The 25,159-nt window shown below is 41.0% G+C and overlaps 1 protein-coding gene across 1 annotated transcript in view; it reads left to right on the plus strand.

Moving 5' to 3' along the window:
- The first annotated feature begins 6,259 nt into the window (after positions 1–6,259).
- slc25a23b (solute carrier family 25 member 23b) overlaps positions 6,260–25,159 on the plus strand; it is a 42,893-nt gene continuing 23,993 nt past the window's right edge. The window contains exons 1-5 of the mRNA XM_085453378.1: positions 6,260–6,988; positions 13,607–13,730; positions 13,832–13,919; positions 18,327–18,438; positions 18,737–18,895. Of these exons, the coding sequence (XP_085309504.1) occupies positions 6,776–6,988; positions 13,607–13,730; positions 13,832–13,919; positions 18,327–18,438; positions 18,737–18,895 (696 nt within the window). The 5' untranslated portion in view covers positions 6,260–6,775. The remainder of the gene's footprint in view (positions 6,989–13,606; positions 13,731–13,831; positions 13,920–18,326; positions 18,439–18,736; positions 18,896–25,159) is intronic.

Consider the following 25,159-nt stretch of genomic DNA (forward strand, 5'->3'; position numbering starts at 1 on the left):
CTGGAAAATCAATCTGTTTATCATTTTAACAGTCAAAACAAATATTCAGATGTTGTGTTATTGCATGAAAATACCAGGTAGCTTGGCACATCCAAGCTTATCCTATGAGTGTTCGGTGGGGCTGAGGCAGGCATGCCATTCCATCCTCTTCATTCCCAAATTTTGGAGGTAGTCTGTGTGGGGGCAAGTCTTGCCATCTTGGAGTACAGAATTTGGGCCCAGACTATCGAGATATGGGATTGCCACTTGTATCGTATCCATATCTCTCTGTATTGAGATTGCTTCCAATAATCACAAGCCTTGTTTTTCCTTCTTTTTTGCTTGTCCTGTTTGGCAGTGTAGCAATCAGAATTATTGTCTGAAGACCAAACAAAATGCCCAACAGATTAATTTTCCCAAGTGGACCATTACAGCTTTTGTTCCAAGAAACACACATGCGATTTAAAATTGAGAAGTGGGCACTTGCACCAGAGGGGAGGCTGATTAAACAGACTGTCCTCAGGGTGCCATTCAGTGTACCCACCCCAAGGCCCTATTTGTGTATGTGATGAGAGTGTAAGTAATGTAGTAGTGCCTGTTAAGGAATAAAACTGAGGCATCGGTGGCCAGGAAGGGACAGAGGAGGAATACCTCCCCTGCAACTCAGTGATGCACCTTTACCTCAAGGTCCTGCATGTGTGGTGGCATGATGAAGCAGGAAGAGGGAAGCAATTAAGGATGGAGGGGAAATGATTGGGACAGTTGGAAAGTACCTGGAGCCAGCTCCCCCCGCTGGCCCCCATGGACACCCCTGTTCTCCAAAATCCACCGAGAGCAGGGGTCCAGGCTCATCCAGTCTGAGGCCCACAGTGGCAGCACTATAGCCTTATTTTTCCAGTGAGGAAGATGCCCCTGGACATATGACAATGCCTCCATCAAAAGCTGTTACTCTATCAGTGCAGCAGTCAAAATAGTGTTCTCTGCTTCTTCTCCACACTTTGACCCTTTGGACCCATGTACTAGGCTTACTCCAAATAATGGTGTAATTGTGCAACTTGGTTTTGTAGAACACTGGCTTAAAATTTCCCCAATTAGGTATGGGCCCTTTTCAGGTCAGTTAAACATGGCATGCTTGGAGCAGACTGATCACATAATAGACATCTATGTTAATAGATGCTGATATAGCACCAGCACTTTACCAGCACAATAAGTATTGGTTTGGCATCGACACAGAAGATTTGGTAACTTTGTGGCAAAAACTATGCAACCATTCAAAAGTCACTTAAAAAAAACTCTCTTTCCCATTCTGATGCTTGTATTAAATTTCAGCAGGTTGTATCAGTCATGTCTACACGCCTAAATGCACTGAGTTTCTACCACATGATCGGCTGTTTATTCAATCATTTATTTTGTGAGTTGCTCTGAATTGTTGAGTCTGAAGCTATTAAAGCACAGATGGACAAAAAAGTGCCTGTACAGGTGGAAATTACAAATCGTATCTGCTCATGACGGCTACAGTCCATCACAAAGAGAAAGTGACACTGACCATTTTAATCTCTCCCTCTCTGTGTCTAATCCTGTGGATGCTGATCAGTGCACTTCACTATCTTCTGCTGTACGTCACTGCTCAAAATCCGCACCCTATTAATAGCCAATAAGCGATTAATTGTTCATTCACAAGTCATCTATAGGCCTGCTGACACAACTTCACCACCAGTGATGGATTTTAGCTATATTATGATTATTAATTATGCTGTGTGTTGTAAAGCATTAGTTATGCTTTACAACACACAGAGGTTCAAGTGTTCATAACTGTACAGCAATGTCACTTAATTATTATTATTTCAAAAGCATAAACAGCAAAATCTTAAGTTTATATACTACAGTTTCAATAATTAGTAAAGGGGATTATTTGCCCATTATCCACTATGAAATGCTGGTATATTTTAGCTCGCTCTAAGACACTGGACTTGTCTCTTGAGTAATTGTTTTAAAGAAGCAACTCTTTCATTGAGTCAATTACTAAACAGCCCTATTTTTGATTAATCTGCTCTTTATCATGACTAAATGCTGCTTCAATAATTAATCTCACTTCTATAGTACACACTGAAGAGGGAGAGGCAAAGCAGAGATCCTCAGACCTATTTTTTCCCAGCAAATGCCTAGTTGAGGAATCCAGCCTCTCAATTGTATCCTTACTCTACCTCAAGTCTCCTTCTGGTTAGACAAAACACCTCAACTGGCTCATTTTCATGTGAGGAGTAGCATCATTACTTAAACGCTGTGCATGAGGTGCAAGAAGAACATGACTGCACATTCTTTGGCATCATAATAAGACATCTGTTTGAGTATGAATGTTATATGAGAGCACTTGGGCATAGAAAAAAGAGCTTATATGAATGGGTAGATTGAGTAGAGAAGTGTGACACAAGAATCAGTCCTTTTATTAAACAGTCTTTTGTCTTAAGCATCTGCATTAATCTGCATTGTAAATAAAACTTTGAACTTTTCTTCAGAGCCCTGTGCTTGAGTCCAACTTAAACTAAGGTTATGACACAAGGGTGGCTCGAGAGGTAGAACATGTCATCTATAGATCTACTGATCCCTGGCTCCCCCAGTCTACATGCCACAAAGCTACATTGGAGTACGAATGTGTGTGAATGTTAGCTAGAAAGCACTTAAAGCATACAAGAAAGTACTTGTGTGAATGGGTGAATGTGGCATGTTGTATTAAGCGCTTTATAAGAATCAGTCCATTTAGCAGAAGAGTCTGTTAAACTAACAACCATTTTGCCACCATCATTTTTATAGGCTGACATTCAGGATAATTCATCACCTTTCAACTTTCCATCACATTTCCATAAAAGGATAGTTGTTGTTGAAGGTCTAGATGGGGCAATCGTTGCTCAAGTGTTGGCAGTTCGTCTTGTAATCGGAAAGTTGCTGGTTCGAACCCTGGCTCAGACAGTCTAGGTTGTTATGTCCTTGGACAAGACACTTCACCTACCACCTACTGGTGATAGCCAGAGGGGCCGATGGCATGATATGGCAGCCTTGCCTCTGGGTCAGTCTGCCCCAGGGCAGCTGTGGCTACAACTGTAGCTTGCCTCCACCAGTGTGTGAATGTGAGAGTGAATGAATAGTGGAATTGTAAAGCGCTTTCAGGGTCTTGAAAAGTGCTATATAAATGCAATCCATTAGTATTATTACATTGATAATGTGTTGATCTGGGGGTTCTCACAGAAAGAACATGATTCTCACCTGCATACAGTATTCCCAAGCATAGAAAAATGTAAGATATCATCAAAGGAAGTTAAATTCCTCTGTAACATTTTCCCAGAAACTGGAGTTAAGCCATATCCATTCAAGACAGCAGCAACCAGAGAAATGCCTGACCTACTAACAAGACTGAACTGCATAGTTCAGTGAAGTTCTACTGCAAAGGTGGAGCAAAGAATGGACTTCCTGTCTGGACAGTCAGAGCGAACATCTCAGAGAGGACAGTTCTCTTCGACTGAAGCACACATCGTGCACTTCATGTCCTTGAAGTCCTTGTCAGGGCGAATGACCAGAAAGCAGATGTTGTGAAGGTGCCAATATATTAGCTTGCATGTACCGCTTACAGCACTGCCGTTTCACATCATCATCAACATAAAGATCATTTCTTAAGATATGACCCAAGTATTTCACTTTGCTCCCCACATTCAATACTTGGTCGGTTAAATAAAAAGATGGAATATTTAGCTTGTGATCCTCCTTAGTTGGAGCAATCACAATAACACTCTTTTTAGGGTTAAAAGCAATACTGGGCACCATACCTAACACAAACTCTAAGTAAGTGCTGCAAACCAGCACTGTAGGGAGACAAAATGACCAAATCATCAGCATACATTAATAACAATAACGTTACCCACAATAGACCCAGTCTTACATGCATTTAACTTGACAGAAAGATCGTTAAGATACAGACTGAATAGAGCAGGAGACAATATTCCATCTTGTTCAGACACTACTAGATATCTTCCCAGTGAGTGGTCTAAACCACATGCTTTTTAGAGGCATCCTCTCTATAACAAGTTGTACTTCTTCAGGTCGAATAATTTTGCCATTATTGAAACCAACTGTACTACTGTTAGTAAAATCTATTTCTTTCCAAAAAGCATACACCTTAATGTGCTGAAGCTCTTTTTTGCCATAGAATTTGCCCTCATCATGCAAACATTCCTTTTAATGAAGAGGCTAAACACAAGCTACAGGTACCTTGGTGTTCATCTAAACAATAAACTGGACTGGACTCATAATTCAGATGCCCTCTACAGGAAAGGGCAGAGCAGGCTGTACCTGCTGTGGATACTCAGATCTTTTGGAGTGAAGGGCCCAATCCTGAAGACCTTCTATGACTCTGTGGTGGCCTCAGCCATCTTTTACGGTGTGGTCTGCTGGGGCGGCAGCATCCCTGCGGGGGACAGGAAGAGACTGAGCAGGCTGATCCGCAGGGCCAGCTGTGTTCTAGGATGCCCTCTGGACCCAGTGGAGGTGGTGAGTGACAGGAGAATGGTGGCTAAGCTGTCATCCCTGTTGGACAACATCTCCCAGCCCATGCAGGAGACTCTGACAGCACTGAGCAGCTCCTTCAGTGGCAGGCTGCAGCACCCACGGTGTGGGACGGAGCAGGTCTTTCCTCCCAACTGCTGTCAGACTCCACAACAAAGACTTTTGCAGCTGATCAAACACACACATCCACACATGTGGAATAAGACTAAGTGCAATACTCTTTTTCTGACAAAGTTGTATTTTTACTCAGTTGTATATAGCATTTGAATTCTATTTTTATCCTATTGTATATTTTATTCTATTGTATATAGTATTTTATTTTATTTTTTCGATTCTATTCTGTACAGCTGTGTACAGTATATTATTCTTATTGTATTCCAGTGTTCTCCAGTTTTTGCTATATAACTTTGCACTGTCCACTTTCTGCTGTGACAAAACAAATCTCCCACGTGTGGGACTAATAAAGGTTCTCTTCTCTTCTCTTCTCTTCTCTTCTCTTCTCTTCTCTTCTCTTCTCTTCTCTTCTCTTCTCTTCTCTTCTCATAAATGAGCAGGTACAGAAAAAACCTCCACAAAAAGGCCACAGATCTATTGCCTTGTTGGGATACTTCAGCCCAGGTCAATTCTTTATGGGGCACCTGCTTCATTCCACTGTGCCAACCTTACAATCTCTGCTCAACCTATTGTTTCCTGACAGTGCTGCTGTCAGTGAAAGTCAGAAAGAGAGCAGAAATGCAAATCAGAAATGAGTCAATAAGTGCCAGCATATGCATGAGCTCTGCTACCATCCACCTGGGAAACAGATGTGGTTGACCAGCACCAAAGTGACAGGGACTGTAGTGTGTGAACATTCAACACCACTTACACTGAGCTGTACACCAGTTTATTACAATGGAGTCCACAGTGTAGATCAGGCTGAGCAGTTTTCAAACCATGGAGAGTGGACCTGTAAATAAATAAGAATTTATTCTTGGTTTGAAAAAAAAAATCAAAATGGTTCTACTTCAGTAGTGCCACTTTGTTACCACAACAATCCTTGTGTTAGTATGTATAATCAATTTGTTGCTATGTGAGGATGGGCAGGGGATCCTCCGTGATGTTTTTTTGCAGTAGAGGGTTACAATGCTAGTAACTGCATGTCGCAGGCAATAAAAGCTCATTCGCTACCACTCATTTTCCTTGAATACAAACCTCTTAATGATCAGTACTTAGTAAAACACGTAATTTTTTTTTTAAACTATCCTAGATGAAAGTTAGAGATTTTGAATGCTTCTTCACACATTGTCACATGCATAGTCTGGAATAAACCTGTAATAAACACTGAGCTGATTACATGATTCTTATGTAATTCCTTCTTAGTGAAAGTGATGCTTTTTCTGCCATCTCCCTTTTTACAACCATCCCCAGTGTTCCCTAAAACTTAAAGGATGTGTTGAATATTATAATCATGTTTTATTGTGCTGATTGGTAGTGCTAAACAGCTGTCAAAACCAGACTATATTTTGTGCTTTAGTGCGGCTCTCCTGTATATATCCTTCCCGTATATACATGTGTACAGAGGAGGCTTCCCACAGTTACAGCGTGGTCCTCTGTACCACCCAGTAAAACATGGAAGCGCGCCAGACTGTAAGAAGGCTGGCTGTTGATTTGATTTGGCTCCCTGTAAAATATCGCAAACCTAATACAATCGCGTGAACTCGGTGATCTTCTCTCGTGCACTGCTGTAAGCGCGCGCGTACGCTGAGGCAGTAGGAGCGCGTGCCGTCAGTCCCAGGGGACGATGAATTTGCGGAGGTAGACTGCGTTTTACTCACTCTCCCTTCAAGTGGGTTTGAGGTTTTCGTACCATTTTTTAAGTGCAAGTAGGAGGTGATGTTAAGCTCCTGGCGCGCACACAGATGTGTTTCTAAAAGCCTACACTGCGGTAGAATGAGCGACTCATTTACGACCTTCTACTATGACGGAAACTTAAATTCAGCTGAATGACTTTATGGATTAGCGCGTGCTGGGGAGGACTGGCTATGTAACTGACACGGGGATTAATCAAGCTCGTCCAAACCGCATCCATCCATCTGGAAGGAACGTTAGTCTCTGCAGACTCCGTTCTTCTCCATTCATCCGTTACTATGTAAGACAATGGTACCAGTTCCTCTGCAAAAACACGCGCGGTTGCTTAGTTTCTGATGCTTGGCTGTGAAACAATCTGTCGATCAGCACCAAAACCCGGTTTTCTCCATTTCATATGGGCGAAGACGAGGAGTGCTCCAGCGCCCCTTCACGCCGCGGAGAAAATGCAGAGAACGGAAAGAGCGGAGCAGCTCTGGACCCAGAAAGAGAAAAGAGGTATGCGGAGCTGTTCGAGCAACTGGACTTGAATAAAGATGGCAGGGTTGACATCAATGAACTGAAGACCGGACTGGCAACTCGTGGTTTACAACTCCGAGAGGCTGAGAAGGTGAGCAGGTGTTTTTAATGCGGCACAGGCTGAGGCAGACGCACGCGCACGCTGTACGTGAACTAGTTTATAGTGTTTGTAAAAAAAAAAAGTAAACTTATCTTAAGGGTAAAGAGTGTGGAAATGGTTTCTTCTGTATTTTAGGTTTTTATTTAATCAAGTTTATCTTTGTGTGTTTGTGATGCAAGGGCGTAGATTTGGCATGGACGGAAGGGACATGTCCCCACCAATATTCAGCGATTATTGAATTGTCCCCACCAATAATTTGATCTATTCGAGTAAAGAAAATCAAACCCGATAGAAAGAAAAAAAAACCCCGATCTGTCAACGTCTCATTCACCCAGCGGTGCAGAAAGAGTTAAATTACGTCCTCTACTGGAGTCCTACCTCATGTGACAAATATGGCCAATGTGATTGGCTGTGCCTTTCAGGGAGCTCTGTTTGGTTTTACCAGCGGCAAGCCTGCGCTCAGTTTTGCCAACTTAGCGACTTTGTCGCTATATTTAGCGAGTTTTCAGACCCCTTAACGACTTTTTTTCTAAAAAAAAAAGTCGCTAAAAAAAGACGTGAAAGCGCGTATCACTTTTACTCTCAACAAGCAGCGGGTGCTGTAACGCAGTCAGTTCTTCTTTCACTCCTTTACTCTTATGCTGTTTTGTGGATCACAAGGTTTAAAACTACTTATAAACACACACACACAAAGTAACTCCACCAGAGTGCCTATTTCGGGTCACTTTTGCCGGTCCAAGCCCAGGTAAAGGAGCAGGGTTGGAATTGTGACATTAAAAAAAAACAATAATTGCTAAAAGAAATTTAATTTGTAGTTCTAAATAAACTCTAAATGCATTTAGGACGTTTTTTACTCACTTTATGTCTCTTCCACGATGTTATTTCTCTCTCCAACAACATAGGTTACAATTAGATTAGCATGACCAATTAGGCGATGACGTCATTTAGCGACTTCTAGCGACTTTTAGGACAACCAATAGCGATTTTCCTTACTGAGGAGTTGGCAACACTGCTTGCGCTGCGAGGAGGAGAGGAGGATGGCAGCAAAAAGGAAGAACCTGGATATAAGTATTTTTCAAAGAAACCTGCAAGTCACTTAAAGCCAAATTAACTCATAATATGTGTCCGTCATAATAACGTTACAGGCTATGCTAGGCTTTGGCCCACATCAGTCTAAAATTGTATGTAACCACGAATAACGTGTTTTGGAAACTAACTGCACAACAGGCAGCACTATTAGTTATCTCAGTCTCCCAGAGTAGCATTTCTAATTTTGATTGAAACTGTCAGAGAAAACGGCAGCTTTGAGCAAGCCAGGATATTAGTTTACAGAGGCTGTTAAAATTATATGTCTAACATTAAAATGTTGGTGACACAATAATTTCATCCTAATGGTACTGACATATTCATAAGGTTAATTTTTGAGACAAAATGTCATGAGGTAGTCTTGTAGTGCCACCTTGTAGTGCAGTTTGCACAAATTGTTTTAAAAATGCACTCACCCTACAAACATTACTGATGAGTCAAGATCTGCACAAATTGACAGAAACACAGAAGCAGCTACTCATTTTATTCTTATTGTCATGTATGTCCTATTTGTCAGGTGACAGAAGAACCAACACAAAGCTCGGAGAGTAATGGTGATACAAGATCACAGGTGAAATTGGATGATGACTTGTTGGTTCATTACTGTATTTGAAGCACATGTGTGACTGCATGTATTTGGAATGTCTCACTGTTATTTATCAGGTGACAGAGGCAGCTCTGCCATGCTGTAGCTCGGACAGAGGTGAAGAGGTGAGGTCACAGGTGACTGACTGATGATTTGGTGCTGTAGATTAAATAGTATTTATTATCATGACAATTGTTAGGCTGCTGATGTAAATTGTTTCATTAGTGTATATTTGACAAAGAATCTGAATTGACATGTCTCACTTTTTATATGGCACGAATCAATGTGTTATTTTATCAGGTGGCAATATGTCGTAGTGCAGTCAGAGGGGAAGAGCCAGGGCCAAAGGTGAGGCACATCAAGCACAGAATAATAATTGTAATCTGAGGATAAAACGCATGTACTGAGGCTGAAAGAAGCTTCAGTGCTCTCAGAAGACTAAAAAGATGGCTAAGGTTAACAATGACTCAAATGAGATTAAACAATGCTGCTGTATGCCATGTCCACCAGGAGAGACTGGACAGTATAGATGTAAAACAAATATGCCAGCAGTTTGTCTCAGTTAACAAGAGGAGAAGGCATGTGTTTGGCTCCTTCACATAGTGGACATTGAGTTGTTGTGTGGGACACCAGTAGTCCATGTCTGTTGCTGTAACAGTAGTTCATGTTTAGAATAGAAAATCTCAGCTCACTGATTTGATCGGGGCAATTGTGTGCCTAAACTGTTGCATAATTTTGCTGAGAGATCTTTTACTTTGTGGTAATCTTAAATGAGTAGTTTTATGGACAAAAACCACCAGGTCATTCAGTGTTCCCTTAGGGCCAAAATATAACAGATGTTGGTGTACTATAACTGAAGTAATGATGTTAAGTCCTTAAGGTCATATTCTTTTATTGTCATGACTGTATTTGAAGCTATTTTTATTTTTGTATGATACCTGATTTATATGGATTATGGCTGAAGTAAACTAAAGCCTAAAATACTTAGTCATTTGTTTAATAGTACTTTAACATTATATAAGTCACATATAAAACTATGAATTGTGATTTTAAATGGTTTAAAAGCACGTAGAATAGCACATGTAGGCAAGTATATTTCTCCTCTTTTTATTAAGAAGCAAAAACCAAAAGGAAAAAAAAGAAACAGGGCAGAGTTCAGTGGTTGAATCATCCGTCCCCACCAATGCCAAAACCAAATCTACGCCCTTGTTGTGATGTCTTACTGAGGACACTCGACGTCAACGTGGTACGTGGTAAAAGTTATGTCTCTGAACAGAAGAATGAATAGAAGAAAAGAACTAACTTTTGAAATCCTGATCGTGGAGTACTTAAAGAAAAATAATATAAGGGATTGAGCTACTTTATGCTGGGGAGTCTAACAGCTGCATCCCCATTTTAAACCAATGTCAGAAATGGCAACAGTCTGTTGAAATAAATCAACTTTGTCACACATTTAGCAATAAGTCCAAGTTTAATGACATTGCTCAGTTTTTCTTGGACTCAGTAAATGAACTTTTTCTTCATTAGCCATTCAAATAATACAGGGGATGCTATACGCTTTATATATGGACTTCTGAAGATCCACAAGATGCATGTGGGTTATACCCATGAAAACCTTGCCAATCTTCTCTGCCAGTGACAAAAACGTATTCTGCTACTGACTCTTGTTGGGTGCTGTTTATTGAGTTGGATAATTGAAGACATATTGGCAAATAAAGAATTTGTTAATTTAATAAGCAAGGGCCTCGGTATCATATGGAAGAACAGCCTGGCACCTCCCCCTCATGCTGGTCACCAGCTTGGTCACACACTGCTGTGGGATGGCATTCCACTCTTCAACCAGCTTTTTTGCAAGTCAGCCTGTGTGATTGTGTTAGTCATTCTGGCTTGAGCAACATGTCCAAGCTGATCCCACAAATGTTCAATGTGGTTGAGATCAGGACTGCAGGTAAGCGATAGCATCCTCTCCAAATTCTGGTGGTAGTGTCCAATAAACTCCACTCTGTGGGGGTGAGCACTGTCAAAGTTCAGTCCCAGACTGTTGAGATATGGGATTGCCATAGAGATGGCCTCCAATGATGATAAATCTTGTTTTTACAGTGAGGGAGATGCCGCTGAACACAATCACACTGTCTCCAGCAAAAGCTGTTACCAATGAACATAGCATTCTCTGCATCTTCTCCACACTGTGATCCAACTGCCATAGGCAGAATCTGGACTCACATAAGGTTCCTCCACATTTTCAGCTTCCAGTGAACATGTTGTCAAAGCAAGAGTCAATAGCAGACTAAGGTGTTTAGTATTGGCAGAGAAGATTTGGTAAGTTTTTCATGGACTCATCCCACATACTCAACTCTGCTATTCAACCCACAGATATATTTTCCTTACAAATGTGGCACCATTTAAAGGGAAATAACAGGCTTTCCAGTATAAGATTTATTGCCAATTAATACAGCAAGAAACAATTGAGCATGCACACATTTTCTTACTCTTTAAGAAAGTTTAGTTTTGTTTGCCTCAAGACATAGCTCAGGTACTGAAGCTGGGCTTTATTTACCTTACTTACTGTCAGTGTTGGTCAAGTTACTTGAAAAAAGTAATCAGTAACTAATTACTTATTACTTGACCAAAAAAGTAATCCCGTTACTTTACTGATTACTTATTTTCAAAAGTAATTAATTACTTAGTTACTTAGTAACTTTTTAAAAACACGATTTACAACCTGAATAGGTGATAAAGCGATAGATCTTTCAGCCCAATTCTACTTTTTCTGCATAATCCATCATACAAAATGTAATCAAATGGAAAAGTCTCCTTTTAAAACTTGTTTTATTAGTTTTAATCTTTTAACTTTATGCATCAAGCAAAAATTTAATTATATGCAACATTCTCTGACTGGAAGAAATTTGTTTAATATTTAAACCTATTTTCTACACATTCCAGCACATAAAATAATTTTTTTGTGTGTTTTTACACTCACTCTTTCAAATAGATGCAAGTAAAACACAGCAGCAAATAAATAAAGTCAAAGACTAGCGAGAGAAGTGACTGAAGAAGAAATACTCAGTGCATCATGGAAATTGCGCAGCAGCCTTTACCTGTTGCAGCATAACTAAGGGAGGATTCAGGGTCACCTGATCCAGCCGTAACTCAGCAAAAATGAAAGTTTGAAGCCTAATCTTAAAAGTAAAGATAGTGTCTGTCTCCTGAATCCAAACTGGAAGCTGGTTCCACAGAAGAGGGGCCTGAAAACTAAAGGCTCTGCCTCCCATTCTACTTTTAAATACTCTAGGAACAACAAGTAAGCCTGCAGTGTGAGAGCGAAGTGCTCTAATAGGTGATATGGTACTATAAGGTCATTAAGATAAGATGGGACCTTGTATGTGAGGAGCAGCATTTTAAATTTGCTTTCAGGAAAGTTTTCAGGAAACACTGTGAAATGTTCAGTTTCTAGGCCATATGTCAGAGCAAGATCTAGAGTGTGAGAAAAGTAGTGGGTGGGTTCTTCTACATTTTGAAAGAAGTTAACTGAGTCTAATAATAAATAATAACAATGCCCTGTTAAGTATTTTTAAATGGTAAATGGACTGATTCTTATACAGCGCTTTTCTACTCTCCCGGAGTACTCAAAGCGCTGTATACAACAAGCCTCACTCACCCATTCACACCCACTTATACAAGCACTTCTAAACTCAAGTGCAACTAATAAACATTCATGCACATTCACACTCCGATGAACGCATCGGAGGGCAATTTCGGGTTAATATCTTGCCCAAGGATATTTGACATGCAGACTTGGGGAGCCAGGAATCAAACCACCAACCTTCCCATCAGTAGCTGATCTGCTGTACCACCTGAGCCGCAGCCACCATTTTTAGCATCTACATTGACGTTAAAATCACCCACAATACTTATTTTATTTGTGTTGAGCACTAAATTTGATAAGAGTGAGAAATCATACAGAAACCTTGAGTAAGGCATGGTGGGCAATAGATATCAACAAATAAAACTATTTTTGAGTTTTCTTGGGTGGACAAGGCTAAGCATCAGGCTTTCAAATGAATTGAAACTCCCTGGGTCTGTGGTTGATTAAAAAGCTGAGGTGCAAAGCTTGCTACCATATCCTCCCTTTGCCTGTGGTTTATAGATTCTGACATTTAGTATAACTCTGGGGTGCTGATTCATTTAAACTAACATAATCATCATGCTGTAACCAGGTTTCTGTAAGATTTGTTAATCAATTATTAATTGATGTGCTAACAGGCACTTAGAAAAGAGAGATTTAAGGTTTAATAATCTAGATTTTACTGTTTTACTTGTTGCAGTTGAGAATAATATGTTGTTCTTTCTTTGTCTTTTTTTGTGTTTAAATCATTTTTGCTGATTCAGTCCAGTAGTGAAATTTGCTAGTTACCAGCACTAATGTCAGGGCAGTACACTGATTAGTGTGTATTTCCTGGATAGCTAGTTAGCTAGCACTTTTACTGTATCATGCTGCTGAGTGACTGCTACTCGTCAAACACATTTCATTGCAATATTGACCCTGTGCTAACTTGCATATGACAAATAAAACTGAAAACTGAAACTGAAACTTTTACGGTTAGCTACGTTAGCTAAAATGGTCATTCGCTCTGATTCTTGCTGCTGCTCCTAATGAGGAATTTCTGTGTGTGTATTGATTTTGTTAATGTACTGAACAAAGTTTTGAAATAAACTCACCGTGGCTCCCTGTGCTCTGTGGTTGTGAATCCAGCATGGTAGACAGGACAATGGAAATGGACTGGCTGACTTCAACTCTCTTCTCCTCACTATTTACACTCCCTGATCCCACCGTTTGCCCCATGTCATTTACATTGTGAACACATCCTAATTTAAGCCTTTTTTTGGCTTTAATTCCCTGTTTACTCTGTGCTTTCTCTCTTTCTCTGGACTTACAGATAGTCCTTGAGAGCGACACCAACCATGATGGTCTGCTGGATTTCCAGGAGTTCTCTCAGTACCTCCAGACTCACGAGAAAAGACTCTGGCTCATGTTCCACAGACTGGACCGTAACAATGACGGTGTGTGCATGCTTAACACACAGTAAATACACCACCCATAAATAATCTCTTTACAGGCCCCAATTTCCAATGCTGTTTGTACTTTCTGATGTGTTTGGTAGGGCAAATTGATGTGGGGGAGATCCAGCACTCACTACAAAAGCTTGGAGTGGAGGTTACCATGGAACAGGCCTCCAAAATACTGCAGAGGTACCATGTCTGAAATGGAAATTTGATTTTGTTTGTATTTCTTTACACAGTGATCTATTACAGTCAAGTCTTCTCTATAGTTTACCTCATAAATCCCTCCATAAACTGCAGTTGGTTCAAAATACAGCTGCTCGTATTATTTCCAGAACTAGATCCACTGAACATATAACACCTGTTAAACAGCTCCATTGGCTCCCAGTTCACCTCCGTGTCAATTTCAAGATCCTGCTTCTCACTTTCAAAGCGCTTCATAACTTTGCTCCTCCATATCTATCCGAGCTTCTCCATACATACTCACCCCTTCGTACACTCCGCTCTTCTTCAGCTTCCCTTCTGTCAGTTCCACCTGCTCAGATTTTACACCATGTGCCATTGTAGCTGACTTGGTTGAGCAGGTGATCCATATGCCAAAAGTCTACAGGTGCCTGGGTTTGATTCTATCTCCCTTGTGCTCGCCCTACTTTCCAGTATAAAAAAGGTTAAAACTACATAAATGATTTAAACTCAACTGGCTAAGTCGGAGGATTAGCTTTGAGGATTAAGGGAGTTTACAAAGCCAAAGATTTTGTGGCAGTGGCATTTGTGAAGGCCGCATCTTAAACAATCAGTAGCAGTTAGTGATAGAACTGAACTTTCAGGTGAGTTTCCAACTGGAGAAGGGCCCAGGGACAAGGCTGGCATACAGATGGTTAGCACGTGAGGGGATTTAGGACACAAGAAGTGCACATAATAGTAAGGATTTAGAAAAGCAGCTACTTGACTGCTGTAATCAGAGGATGATGAAGTGTTAATATCAAAATATTACTAACAGTGAAAAAGAAGTGCACAATAAAAGAAAATAATATTAATGGACTTGGGTTGCAAGATGGCACCTGTGTTTGGCTGTGCCTCTGTCTATGTGTTTGTTTATTTTACATATTGTGCAAGTATTTTTGGTACAGTTTTGCCCGGTGTCATCTTCCTTTTAATATATGATGCATCTGATAAAATCTGCTATGGATAATTTTCAGAGTCAACAAAATGAGGTTGTTTTTCCAGTGCTGCTTGAGCACTTCGCCTTTGCTTAGGAGGCTTCGTCAGAGGAAGCGGGGGAAAAGAGCTGGTTTCTTTGTACTACTTTGTCGGCTTTGGAGAGAAGCAGGTCTTTGGGAGCTTTACTCCTGGGCTGCTGCCAGTCAGATTCACCTGAGGCTTGTTGAGGCTGGCCTGTTTTTCACATTGTCATCTGAAAGTGTGGAAAGCCATGGGAAAAATCTATTAAAAAGAGGCCTGTGTTGAGCTGGAAGGCTCAGGTTGATCAGGGTCAACTGGCCTCCTATACCACCGGAGTGAAGGTGTAATTTGGCAAGCCTTGGATTGCTTTGGAGTGCTTTGAGTGCTCAGAGTAGAAAACCACCATATAGGAACCAATCCATCTGCCATTCGCAGATATGGGCAGAGAAGCTGCCTCTGGCTAGGAGATGTGGCCGTCTTGAAACAAGTATTTATAATCTTGATGGCCGAATTACATGAAAACTTGTTTTAAACAGGTGAGAGGGAATGATGTCAAACAGATGGCACCTCCAACAACTTGCCTCACACATTATTGGATCTGAGCATCCTTAGAAAGTAAAGTCTGCTCATCCTCATCTTGTACAGCGTCTTGTACACTGTTGGTTCCTCCAGTCAGGTGAAGTACCTGTAGCCGTCCCCGTTTTCTAACTCTTCACCCGCCATGTTGATGGGCCTAGTTGCAGTGTTTTTTTCCTCCGAAAGTCAGCCAACATGTCATTTGTGTTGCTGAAATTCAGAAGGAGGTGATTTCTTCTTTCTTCTTAATACATCCAACCACTGCAGTGTCATAAGAGAACTTCTGCAGGTGGCATGTTTTAGTCTTGTAATGGAAATTTGAGGTGGACAGGAATGGAGACAGGACTGTCCCCTGTGGTGCCCTAGTATTACTAACCACCACATCAAACAGTGGTACAAATTAAGGGCTCTCTGACAGATAGTCAGCAATCCAGGAGACAATAGAAGTGGTGAGGCCCATCCTGAGCAGCTTATTATTTAGCAGAAGTGGGTGGATGGTATTAAAGACAGTGGGAAAAAAAACATGATTCTAAAAATGCCACCAGTACCATCCTGTTAAGAGTGAGCATGCTGAAAGAGGTAGATAATCACCTCCACAAGAGGGTGGTACGCAAACTGAAAGGGGTCAGGGGATGTTTCACCTGCAAGATATGATGGGCAAGAACCACTCTCTAGCACCTTCATGACATGTGACATCAAGGCATTTGGTCTGAAGTCATTAAGGCCAGAAGGAATGGCTTTCTTCGGTACCAGTACTAAACATAACGTCTTCCATAGTACACTCAACAAAAATATAAACGCAACACCTTTGTTACTGCTCCCATTCCCCATGGGATGGACGTAGAGACCTAAAATTCATTCCAGATACACAATATAACCATCCCTCCCAAACAGTGGTCACAAATCAGTCCAAATGTGTGGTAGTGGGCACATCTGCTATATTGAGATAATCCATCCCACCTCACAGGTGTGCCACATCAGGATGCTGATCTGACATCATGAGTAGTGCACAGGTGTACCTCAGACTGCCCACAACAAAAGGCCACCCTGGAATGTGCAGTTTTGTCTCACAGCAAAATGCCACAGATGCCACAAGCAATGAGGGAGCGTGCAATTGGCATGCTGACAGCAGGAATGTCAACCAGATCTGTCGCCCGTGCATTGAATGTTCATTTCTCAACCATAAGCCGTCTCCACAGGCGTTTCAGAGAATATGGCAGCACATCCAACCGGCCTCACAACCGCAGACCTCGTGTAACCACACCAGCCCAGGACCTCCACATCCAGCAGGTTCACCTCCAAGATCGTCTGAGACCAGCCACCCAGACAGCTGCTGGAACAATTGGTTTGCACAACCAAACAATTTCTGCACAAACTGTCAGAAACCGTCTCAGGGACGCTCAACTGCATGCCCGTCGTCCTCATCGGGGTCTTGACCTGACTCCAGCTCGTCGCCGTAACAGACTTGTGTGGGCAAATGCTCACATTCGATGGCGTCTGGCACGTTGGAGAGGTGTGCGCTTCACGGATGAATCATGGTTCACATTGTTCAGGGCAGATGGCAGCTGAGAATGTCCCAGTTCTTGCATGGCCAGCATACTCACCGGACATGTCACCCATTGAGCATGTTCGGGATGTGCTTGACCGGCGTATACGACAGCGTGTACCAGTTCCCACGAATATCCAACATCCTCGCACAGCCATTGAAGTGGAGTGGACCAACATTCCACAGGCCACAATTGACAATCTGATAGACTCCATGCGACGATGTGTTGCACTGCATGAGGCAAATGGTGGTCACACCAGATACTGACCGGTTCTGGGTCCCCAGACCCCCAATAGCGCAAAAAACTGCACATTCCAGGGTGGCCTTTTGTTGTGGGCAGTCTGAGGTACACCTGTGCACTACTCATGATGTCAGATCAGCATCCTGATGTGGCACACCTGTGAGGTGGGATGGATTATCTCAATATAGCAGATGTGCCCACTACCACACATTTGGACTGATTTGTGACCACTGTTTGGGAGGGATGGTTATATTGTGTATCTGGAATGAATTTTAGGTCTCTACGTCCATCCCATGGGGAATGGGAGCAGTAACAAAGGTGTTGCGTTTATATTTTTGTTGAGTGTATAATGTCTTCACCTTCACCAATTGCTATAACAGTGATCAGACAGGAGACAAGAGGATGCAAAGGGGTCTGCATGGGATCCTACAGCCATGTTGGTGTAATTAACTGGGAATGCTTTTTATTAGTGAAGAAATCTTCCACTTAGGTTGAAGAGATACTGCAGGGGGCAGATGGTTGGGCATCACAGGACTTCAGGACCCTGGAATTGATGCAGCCAAGGGCCTGGAGCTTTAATTTAAACCCCTTTTCCATTAGTACCTACTCGGATCGACTTGCCACCGTTCGCCACAGTTTTCAGGGTTTTCCATTAGGTGATACTGTAATAATACCTGGTACCAGATACTAAAATAGTATGTGCTCTGAAGGGGTTCTAAAGCAATCTGAAGAGGTACTAAAATGCATGGCACCAATTGGCCGGTCAGTGGCATGACTCAATGAGTTATGAGAGCGTCTTATTCGCCAAAATCAAAACTGCTATTTTTTAAACCCGGCATCAAGGGAGATGGCATAAAGGGGGCAAATACTCTTTCACAGCACTGCATGCTTGCCCGTATGGTGCTTTTGCCCATGGCCATTTGGGACCCTTGAGCTCCTGAATACATCTGTTATACAAATGTCAGAAGATGTGATGTCACTTTGTCATCCAGTTAATGAGGGCGAGAAACAGTGAGCATTAACCGGCCCTAACCTTCTCTCTTTCTCCCAGTATGGACAGAGATGGGACTATGACTATTGACTGGAATGAATGGCGTGATCACTTCCTGTTCAACCCTTTGCACAACATGGAGGAAATTGTCCACCACTGGAAGCACTCCCATGTAGGAGTGTTTTTTTTTGTTTTTGTTTTTCACTTTTAAATGTTATAAATGATTATAAATGATTAATAAATGTTAACATCCTGACAGTATTTATATTTTCATGCTAATGGGTTATTAGGATGAAAATATTTGGTCGTATTTGGCCAAAACATAATCAAGTTGAACTGTGAACTACACTGTTTTCATTCATACCTCATATAGATGTAGATTATGTAACAGTTAGCATGTGTTGGCAAGATGCAGTGGCGAAGAACGAGCAAACACAAACACAGTTTCTATCTTTCTAATGTTGTTTTAGATGTTTGACATCGGGGAACACCTGACAGTGCCTGATGAGTTTTCAGAGCGGGAGCGGCAATCAGGTTTGGTATGGAGGCAGCTGGTTGCTGGAGCCATGGCAGGGGCAGTGTCCCGGACAGGAACTGCTCCACTGGACCGTCTCAAGGTCTTCCTGCAAGTGGGTATTCACACTGTCCTGCCACTGATACACACATTTAGTTTACTATATAATGACCTGAAAAGAGCCAGAGACATTAGTCGACTTAATGCTCTGTGTAATTTCCAGTGATTGTTGTTATTGCTACACCCAGTCCTTAACGGACACATATTGTGAAACTCCACCTCTGTGAAGAGGTTTTTTTCCAAAGTATGAGTTTTGAACATTTGAAGCCTTCTTATAGCCTCTTCAGCAACAAGATTACCTTCCAGCTTTACAGCAATTACTTCCCCGTCTTTGTATGTGCATTCTGAGTAGATGCTTCCATGTGGTTGTTCACACAAAACTAAAACAAAGATGCCAACAGGTAAGAAGGAAGAAAAACATTAATAAACATTGAGAAAAAACCACTAGATGATCCATTAGAAGTTCAAAAGTTCCATATGAACACCAAGATTGGTCACTTTTGTCATTGGCTGTGTGTGGCAGGCAGGAATGGAGGACCCAAATACAGTCTCTCTGAGGCGAAAAGTGAACTCCAAAACAGCTTTATTGCTGGACACAAGGAAAACTAACTAAACTGAGGAGTACAAAATAACCTAGACAGACAGAACGCAACGTGAATGAGGGAGAACGCAACGGAGGACAGAAGAAACAAAGGGCTTAAATACACGGGGAACACAGCTGGGGCTAACATCACACAACGAGACAGGACACAAAGCTGAACATAACACGTGAGACGAGGAACCTTCAAAGTAAGTGAAGCAAAACAGAACATGGCCCACATGGAAGTAATGGGAACACAAACTGACATACACACACAGACGAGACCAGAAAATAACAGACGTGAAAACACAAGTGAGACAACGAGACACAAGAACACAGGGAAGGCACCATAAAAAAACTGAGAACTACACATCAGGAATACTAAATATAACTAGGGGAGCTAGAAATACAAAACTAAATAATAGAAACACTAAATCAAAGAACGTAGATGAACAAAACCGTTTTCAGAAGCCACTGGGCAACTGTGGGTGCTTCTGACTTGAACCAGTAAATTTTTATCATTTTTCTTGCAGTCATGAGGAGAAAATTTAGGAGAAAGCGCTGCTCATAGGAGAAACCATCAGGAAAGATATCCCAAAAAAAGATAAGAGTATCCATTGGGAGGTTGACTGACAATATGTTTTGCATAATGTTCTTAATATCCATCCAGCTCTGTTGTATGCAAACACAGTCCCAAAAGAGATGCGTCTGGTCCCCCCAAACCCCACAATTTCTCCAACACTTATCACCAGAGATGGGCAGTAAAAAAATTGAAAAAAGTTGGAAAAAGTAACGCGTTACTGTAATCTGATTACTTTTTCAAGTAGCAAGTAAGGTAAGGGATTACTATTGCCAAAAAAGTAATTAGATTACTGTTACTTTCCTGTAAGCACGCTGCGTTACTGCATTACTAAAGCCGTGATTTTTTTGCGAGTGTCTCATGACAATGACGTAAGCGAGTGCAACGTTCGTTGCAACAGCTGTGTGCAGATCAACAATGGATAATGTGTAGAGTGCGGGAGAGCTTATGACCGTGCAGCGTTTAACGCGTGGAAGTACTGACCTTACTTTGAGTTTGATTCCGTAAAAAGTGACAAAAACATTAGCGTCCACTGTTCACTGCGTGGGAAGAAAACTTATTTTTACAGCGAAAAAAAACCCTAAACTTCAGAGCAAGCACCGAGTATGCTGCCACGGGAATGTGAAATTCACAGAGAAACTCACAGATTCTTCCACTGACCGCTGCGGCACACCTGCACCAGGGCAAACCTCCGCCTGCCGCACTCCTGCTAAACAGGTGAAAATAGAGCAACAGGACCGCTGAGTCTTTGATTTTATTTATTTTCTACTGTATTTCACTTGCATCTATTTGAAAGACTGAGTGTAAACACAAAAAAAATATTTTATTTTATGTGCTGGAATGTGCAGAAAATAGGTTTAAATGTTAAACAAATTTCTTCCAGTCAGAGAATGTTGCATATAATTACATTTTTGCTTGATGCATAAAGTTAAAAGATTAAAACTAATAAAACAAGTTTTAAAAAGAGACTTTTCCATTTGATTACATTTTGTATGATGGATTATGCAGAAAAAGTAGAATTGGGCTGAAAGATCTATCGCTTTATCACCTATTCAGGTTGTAAATCATGTTTTTAAAAAGTTACTAAGTAACTAATTACTTTTGGAAAAAGTAATCAGTAAAGTAAAGGGATTACTTTTGGGGTAAAGTAATCAGTAATTAGTTACTGATTACTTTTTTCAAGTAACTTGACCAACACTGCTTATCACTGACACTACTTTTGGAAAGAAAGGTTTTCAGTGGAGTTCTAAAATCTTAATTTAACCTTTCTCCGCCCACCTCTCAAAACTCAGATCTGACAATGATGGAAGGAACTCAACATTTCCATTTACGGGAACAGCTTGAGACATGGTTGAGTCTGACCCTTGGTTGTGTAATCTGCCAGATAAATTTAGATGTAATGCTTTCTAATAATTTGAATGCAGACTGTGGGATCAAAATGGGTAGGTTCTGAAATAGGAATAATAGGCGTGGAAGAATATTCATTCTTATACATTCAATCCTCCCCATAAGAGTGAGTGGGAGTAGGTTCCATCTGTCCAAGTCCCTCCTTGAATAACCGATCATAATTGAGTGCAAGTAACTGATTGGTTTTAGGAGTAATAATTATCCCCAAGTATCTGAAACCCTGTTTAGAGTGTCTAAAAGATACAAGATGATCTAGCTGTGTGGGCCAGTTCCCAACAATCATTAATGTTGCGTCTGTGTTTCCACATGCCCCGCTAGTTTAGAGACTTATTCCTCATGAAGAACACAAGACATAACAGAACATCTTCAACCGGTCTTTAACTCGCTAACGAGGGAAGCCTTGGTCAGAACCAGGCGGTGGAGCAATGCTCCTCTCCTTTCTCTAGCCCAAATCCTCTGTGAGCAACACAAGGTGGTGAATAACACACCCTTGGTAAATTCAAAAACCCAGAAAAATTGGCTGGCGTGGGTGGTCAGGATCAAAGGAATGGCTTTGATCCTACTGCTTGAACTAAGACTTTACAAATTTAAGAACCACAATGACAACATTCAACAATTTGACTTAACAATTAACGCCTCAGATTTGTTTGTATTTATTTTATAACCTGACACTGTACCATAATCTTTAAGATTGCTCAGAAGGGCTGGGACAGAGGTGACCAGATTCTCTAAAAATAGCAAAATATCATCTGCGAAAAGTGACAGCTTATATTGTGTATTGGTTTCATTTCTAATTCCTTGTATGAGAGGGTTGGATCTGATCAGTTCAGCTAACGGTTCAATACTGAGAGCAAATAAGGACGGCGCTAACATTTCACCCTGTCTAGTGCAGTGGCCTAGAGAGAAGAAGTCAGTGGCCATTAACCCTTACCCGAGACTTGGGATTTTTATATAATGTTTGGACCCATGAAATAAAAGTGACATTGATGAAGTATTTTTCAATTACATGTTTCAGCTTATATTATTGAATCTCATAGCGCTGCATACACACTTATAAAAGGTGAAGTTTTACTTGATATTTAATATTGCATTGTAATAATGTACACCTTAGTTTGCCCTTGTGTTTTGCAGCTTTGTGCATTTATTCCACTTACTTCTATGCTCCTGATGTTCCCTTAACAAGTTCTTCCTGTTTCATTTTTTAATATCCTATCTAATCTAATGTATGTTGCATTTGGGTTTGTTATCTAGTTTTCCTAATTAGTTGCAGTTCCCTGGTGTTCCCATCTCCCTAATTACCTTGTGTGTGTTTATAGCCCTCGTCTTCTATAGTTTATTATATATTTATCATCCTGTTTATTGTTTCCTGTGTTCACCTTAGTTTCCTAGCTCCCAGTATTTTCCCAGCATTGTTTTATGGATTCTGGTTCTGGTTCAATAAAAGATTTCACACCACATTGCTGCTCACTTCTGCCTGTGTGCTTTGCAGAGTGTCATAGCCTCCTGCACATCCCATTCATCCTGCTATAGATAGGCTTAAGCTGCTGTTGGATCGTTGCTTGTGTTAAGAAACTGAAGACACTTTTAGTCAAAGCCACCAGACTCCACTGGAAAAAATGACAATTTTACCTGCGATGCAAATAACCTGTTGTTGCCTCGATCATTTTTTGGGTGACTGATGTTTTAAGACAGTAATTCTAAAATCGACTGTGTTAAACAGTCACACAGTAACCTTGTGTCCTCCAAGATAAAGTTAGAGTTTGGTTTCATTTTTGTTCCTGTAAGTTGAATCTGGTGGGTTTAAGAGAAATACCTCTCCGTCAATCACAGGGCTCTTCCTGAAAGACAGAGATGCAGACATTCTAATTTGATTTAGAAAAAGAGGACCAAACTAGGGGTTAACATTAATAGTAAAAAAAATGATCTGTGTGGTATTTTGGGCTGAAACTTTAAATATACAGTAACTTATGACTATCATTTATTTGTCTGGAAGTGGTATTTATTGAGACATTCAGGTAAACAGTAGTCAGGATTGTATTGCTCTTGTATGCACATATCTTATGCTTGTACTGTGTGGCAGCTGAGCATCAGCCAAAGCAGTGATGACACAACATCAGACTGTCCTGCACTATTGTTATACTGTTATATGTTGTACATACTTCACACTACAAAGTCTGTCATTATGACAATAGCTCATAATGACAGATGTCTGCAAGCTGCATGCATCATATTTTAATAGAACGATCTGGATATAATTTTGAGGCTATGGGCTAAATAATCCACCCCTAGTTATACATATGTCACATATCTTTTATAACAGCTGAGAGAAGGGCACAAATACTGTATGCTTGAGTATCATAATGACAACAAAGTTGACTTGGATGTGATGAAGTTACTAGTTCCAGTCCAGTTTTTACATGTTAGCTTAGCTAATAGCCATCACCATTTTGTCCGTCTGTATCTGGAAGTCCCACAGGATCTTAGCTCGGTCATTCTCCACCACCCTTGAGGGCGTCTCCCATTTTGACCTCGGGACTTCCAGGCCATACTCGGCACAGATGTTTCTGTATACTATGCCACTGTATACCAGCCACTTGGTTATGGCGTTCAATGTATGCCCTGCCTGCTAGCATCTTGCACCCTGGTGTTATTTGCTGGATTGTCTCAGGGGCATCTTTACACAGCCTGGTGTTATAGACCCCAGCCTCTATGGATCTTGTGTTCAGAGTTTGTTCCTGTGCGGCCATGATTAGTGCCTCTGTGCTGTCTTTCAGTTCAGCTTTCTCCAGCCACTGGTAGGTTTTCTGGATGTCAGCCACCTCTGCTATCTGCCAGTGGTACATAAAGTGCTGGGGCCTGTCCTTCCATGATGGTTCTTCCTCTTTCTCCTCTTTCTTGGGTTTCTGCTGCATGAGGTATTCACTGAGGACCCGGTTGATTGGGGCCATCTTCCTGATGTATTCGTGGATGTTCGTTGTCTCATCCTGGATTATGGTGCTGATGCTCACACTTCCACTTAGCATCCAGCCTCAGGGTGCTGGACTTGGAGTGAAACCCTCCATGCATGGTCAGGAGCTTCCTTGTCTTGATGTCAGTGGCTTCTATCACTTCCTTTGGCCAGCTTATTATCCCAGCAGGTTAAGGATCACAGGCTTTTTTTGTTTTACCTTTTTAACCATCAAATTTTATAATATGCAATAAAACAAGAATCTACAACTTTCTTTTTTTGCTCAAATGTTGCTGTTAGAACTTAAATTCATATAATTCATAAATTCATATAAATCACTAAAATATTTTTATAATTATCAGAGAAAGTTCATTTTGGTGCTTATCAGTTTTCCTATACATATCAGTGAATGTGTAATTGAGATGCATTAAATTAGCAAGAAAAGCACTATGAATTTCAGCCAGTTTATTAATATTAGTTTAAAGTGGTTAATGTGCTGACATATCACCAACCTACTCAGTGCAGCACCAGTGTATCTATGTCTACATTAATAACATTTGAAGTTATTTCTAAGCGATTTGAAGAGTCTGTTGTAGTGAGCAGAGTTTCCTCTGAGTCAGATGAACAATAAAACAAAACAAAACAGCAAAACAAAGCAACACTGGGGTGTAGAACCTTAAAGATAAGACAAAGATGACAAGAAAACCAGAGAGAGAGAAAAGAAGAGAAACAAAGTGAAAATGAGACAAAAATCAACAAAGCAGCATATTCTTAAAGAGAAGTAATGCACTGGCTAGCTCAGCAA

This window comes from Copadichromis virginalis, linkage group LG4, assembly GCF_057382275.1.
Source record: "Copadichromis virginalis isolate Kocher_CV1m ecotype Utaka linkage group LG4, C_Virginalis_male_GT1.1, whole genome shotgun sequence".
Lineage (NCBI taxonomy): Eukaryota > Metazoa > Chordata > Actinopteri > Cichliformes > Cichlidae > Copadichromis > Copadichromis virginalis.